The 4,619-nt window shown below is 55.7% G+C and overlaps 1 protein-coding gene across 1 annotated transcript; it reads right to left on the reverse strand.

The window, feature by feature from the left end:
- Nucleotides 1-3,849: 3,849 nt before the first annotated feature.
- PIRT (phosphoinositide interacting regulator of transient receptor potential channels) lies at nucleotides 3,850-4,257 on the reverse strand. The gene has a single exon (XM_068529855.1). It carries the CDS (start codon nucleotides 4,255-4,257, stop codon nucleotides 3,850-3,852), a length of 408 nt encoding a protein of 135 aa, XP_068385956.1.
- Between the last annotated feature and the right edge of the window lie 362 nt (nucleotides 4,258-4,619).

A 4,619-nucleotide genomic window follows, 5' to 3' on the forward strand; every position in this document is an offset into this window, starting at 1 on the left:
CTGCCCCTCAGCCCCTTCGAAGAGTGAATCGGGTGGGGGTCATGCGTGTGGCCCCTGGAGCCAGCTCACCTGGATTTTCATCGTGGCTTGATGTCCTAGCTCAGTGTCCCCGTGTCTCACTTACCTCATCTGTAAAATGGGGAGGCTGATAACAGCGCCTCCAGCAGGCTTCTGGAAAGGATTGAGTGAGTTAAGGCGTCAAGCTGGTGTTGCCCAGAAGCTTCCCCGGGCACGTGCCCAGGCGATTCCCTGGCACCATTTACTATCAGACACATCTGGGGCTCTGAGTTTTAGTTTTCCAGGGACCTCTGATCTCTAAGGGCTGGAGATGGTGACGAAGTGATGGGTGTGGGGGACGGGAGGGAGCGGGGCGTCGTGACTCTGCAATGCTGCAGGAATCTGAGGAGGACTGAAATACAGCTGGCTTGTCCAGATCCAGAACGATGCTTTCTTTTCCTCTGAGGATAGAGCAAGCAGAAAGTCAAGGACACGGGGAGTCTTGGTGGGGAGCCAAGTAGGAGAGGGTCAGGATTACAGACCTAGAGGAGCAGAAGAGGCTGGGCCAGGGGAAGGAAGAAGGGCTTGGAAGGAAGGGGGAGGCCATGGAGGTCCTGGGGGCTGGACTGCCACCCCTTCTTGGGCTTGTTCTCTTGGGTTCCTGGGGACATTGGCAGGCTGACCCTGGGGTACCTGCCTGCCTCACCCTGGACCGCTGATTCATCCAGGAAGGTTCTTTTTCCATCTCCCAGTGCTGGGCTTGTAGGGAGGAAAAGAGTCAGGAGATCCTGCTCTGTCTGCCCCGTCAGCATCTCAGAGTGGGGCCATCGGCTCCTATGAGGCACCCGAGGAACCAGGCGTGCAACCCACACGTGTCTGGGAAACCCTTTCTCCCAGACAGCGCGTTTCGAGGAAGGGCACATGGTGATGGGGCCGGGGCTGGGAGGCATTTTAGAGGGATGAATCAGTGGTAGAGCCTGGAATTGCTGATGGAACAGAATGAAAACACAGCAGACACTGTCAGACAAGATACAATTCAACATCCCAACAATTCTTTTAGCACTCAGATTAAATGGAACCCTTCCAAACAGAACAGCCATGGGTGGGATAATACAGTCCAGTAGCCGAACGCACGGATGCTGGTCCTGACCTCCCATCCCCGGCATGGGAGGAGTCGTGGTGGCGATGCTGTTTTCCAGAAACATGACATCTGATCTGGGCACAGCCATTCCTCAGGCTTCTGTGTGGCGATAGTCTCTGGCAAAAGCCCCTCAGTGTGACCCTGGCGTGTTCCTTGGTCCACATTCATGTGAGGGATCCTGGCGGGGGTGAATGATGCTTTGGGGGTTTTTCCTCCTTTTTCTCGCTGAGCACTGGGTTAAGGAGCAGGGAATGCAGGCCGGATTGCTGGAGGCTCCAAGGTGAGTCCAGACCTGGGACACTTTCTAGAGTCGTGTCGTCCCCAAACTGCCCCCCGCCAGGACACGCGTGGTACAGCATCAGCCTGGGCCCTCCTCCCCCAGCTGCGCCTACTCGATAAGCTTGTGGGGAGAGGAAATGACACCCTGGAAGTGTGGATTCCCAGAGAGCCAGCTGGGCGTCCTCCCCGTTCGCTCCCACGTAAGAAAGCATCGAGGAATGTGAGAGTGACATTTTAGGGCTGACATGGAATCTGCGTTCACGTCGGAGAAAAGGAAACCCTCTGCAAGCCCGGTCACTTGAGGCACTGGGACCACAATTAGTGACACAGTACTTGCAGCGTCCCCCATGATTGGTCCCGACTGCCTGTGTGCAGGGGACAGGTGGGCTAGAGGACCTGGCCACGCTGTCTGAATGAGAGACACGGTCATTCTGGGTGAAGCTCCCCAAACTCTGGCTCCTTAGGTGGGTGGGGCAGGGGGTGTCCCCATGTCACAGGTACCTGCCTCCATGGAGTTTCCCATGATGCAGAGGGAACAAGGTGGGGTTCTGACTTTGCATATGGAACCACCATGTAGGATGGAGATACCTGGAGGCCTGTTGGAGAGAGAGAGAAAGAGAGACGGCGGGGGGGGGGTGGGGGGTGGGGGTGGGGGGGGGAAGGAGGGAAAGAAAGGTTGTCATGGTGACATAGTGATGGGACGGGCTCAGGGGCAGAAGGCCGAGGAAGCCTTCCCCTCGTTATCAGATGCTCTCCACTGGGCCTCAGACCTAGGGCAGCGTGGCTTTCTTGCAGGCACCCTCCTGGTCTGTCACCTAAGGGCCTCCGGATGCTGCAGGAAACCCCAGATTTGGGGAGCACTTAACCTCACGGGTGCTCTCTGCGTGGTGGGCCCCTGGAAACTCCCACAGACCCAGGAGGTCTGTAGTCTTTGCCACAGACCCAGGAGGCCCCTCGATGAAGCCGCACTAAGGCACTTGGGGAAGCAGGGGGAGGCAGGCCGAGAGAGGGGCTCAGGTGACCATTCAGGAGGTTAGGGAGCTTGCTATGCTGTTTCCTAACTGTATCCCGCTCCCCTCCCGCCCCAGCTCTGCACACACCATTCCCGCCTAGAGTGCCTTCCTTTCCCCTCTTCGCCAGCTCTCCTCTTCCCTTTGGTTCTGTGTGGATGGCACAGCCTCCAGCACGCCCTCTATTCTCTCCCAAGGCTGGGGCAGATGTCCCCTCCGCGTTCCTGCCCCCATCCTCGTTTCCCCAGAAAGTACTCATCCTGGGGTGTTCTGGCCTCCTGGTGCTCTGGCTGTCTCTCACTTTATAAAGAAGATGAGCCCAGGGACCATCTGTCTTGCTCTCACCCCGGGGCCTGGCCCAGAGCAGGGCCCTCACTGAAGGTTTGCATGTTGGTGAGTGGGGGCAGGGCGAGCAGAAGTTGGGATTTTCTAAAGAAAATTCCATCGCTGGAAACCTACAGACACTCAGATGTGGAATTCGAGCTTCTTGGTTTTGATTCTCGATGGGGGAGAAGGAGAGAAAAATCTTACAGCATCCCTCTGCAGCCACTCTCCACCTGGCTGTGCTAGAGTCATGGGGTAGAGGCAGGGGTGGGGGAAAGAGGGAGTTAGGGCAACATGCACTTGTCCTTGGCTAAGTGTCAAGTTCAGAGGGGAGAGTAGTCACAGAGAAGGAGTTAGAAGGTCAAGGGGAGTCTGTGACACCCCCTAGCGCACCCCACTGCCTCTGGTGTAAATTCTATACAACTAAGGGTTAAATTTCTTCACTGGCTGACTCCCAGGGCCATTTCTAGGGGAAATGTGCCTTCCTGGAAAGTCTTTCCCCGGCCACCTTTCACTGCTCACTCTTTGGAATGTTTAATACTTGTGACTTGTCCAATCTCTTGAAATGCAAGCCAGCATCTTGCCCACAGAGAGAGCTGGGGCGGGCAGACCCAATGGTCAGAACTTCCCTTCCCTCTGCGAAGGACCTCCGTTGGTCAGTTTGGGTTCTAGAAGGAAGCAAATGCAGAATCCAGTTCAGGCACTCAGATATGTAAACAGGAGGTTCTTCTCGGGGCATAGCCCACCTCAAGGAATTTCCCAACATGCACAGCACTTGGCAGAGAGCGTTAGATGAGTGACACCTGGATGCACAGGCTGGGATGAGAGCCATGAAAGGCGGTGGTCGCGGCCAGGATCTGAGGGAACATCAGTGATAACAGAGAGACTAAATGAGATCATCCAGCGGTACCTCCCAGCTGCTCGGAGGGCGCAGCCCCGAGCTCGCTCTTTCCCACGGGGCCCAGAAGAGTGTTTGCCTGCATCAGTTTCATGGAAGACTCCACCTCTCGAGGGGCCGGGGATGTTGGATGTTGGTCATCACATCTTCTGCTGGTCGAGGTGGCAGGGTGGTGGGGAGGACAGAGGGCGAGACCGTCATCAGCGATTCAGGAAGAAGGACTTGAGGCTCTGGAAGAAAACTGACTTCTGTCTCTGCTTCTGTTTCTTTTTGATGATGGGCACCCACACCAGCCCGCACACCAGCATCATGAGTCCCAGAGACAGGAAGGCAGGCCCTATCATCTTAAGGACCTTGAGGCTCTTGTCACCCAGGTTCAGGGTGTAGGCCAAGCAGGTGATGACCACACCGAAGAGGAGGATGGCACCGCCCACGGACATGATGACGATGGGCTTGCGGTAGATTTCCCAGTTACTCCGGGGGTTGGTGGTCCAGACAGACTCACTTCTGGAGCTGATGCACAGGGAGCTGGCGGTCTGGCTGGGCAGCAGGTCCTTGGATTCTGGAGACTTCTCGTTGACCTCCAGGGCCTTGGGGAGAGCCTCCATGGTCACGGCTCCCGGGACTGGGCACCTGGTGCCAGCAACGGTTAGAAGCAAGGACGAGGCCAGAGGAACCCTCGCACAGCCTTCCTGTTCTCCGCTTCTGTCTCCAGCCCGGCTCTCAGTGGAGGGCAGTACAGGGTTTTTGTGCTGAAGCTAAAAGAAAAGCAGATGAGGTCCACATAAATAAGAAGCCACTCAAGGTGGTATTTTTTTTTCCTTGTGAGAGATAAATATTATATCACTCTAATCAACCACTCTTATTATTTAAATCAGGGAACAGTGGTGGCCTTTTAAAAAACAGGCAAAAGCTACAATTTATGAAATGGCATCTTATTTTCAGACTCAGCCGCTTTCTTGCTGTGTGA

Source organism: Eschrichtius robustus, chromosome 20 (genome assembly GCF_028021215.1).
Source record: "Eschrichtius robustus isolate mEscRob2 chromosome 20, mEscRob2.pri, whole genome shotgun sequence".
Taxonomy (NCBI): domain Eukaryota; kingdom Metazoa; phylum Chordata; class Mammalia; order Artiodactyla; family Eschrichtiidae; genus Eschrichtius; species Eschrichtius robustus.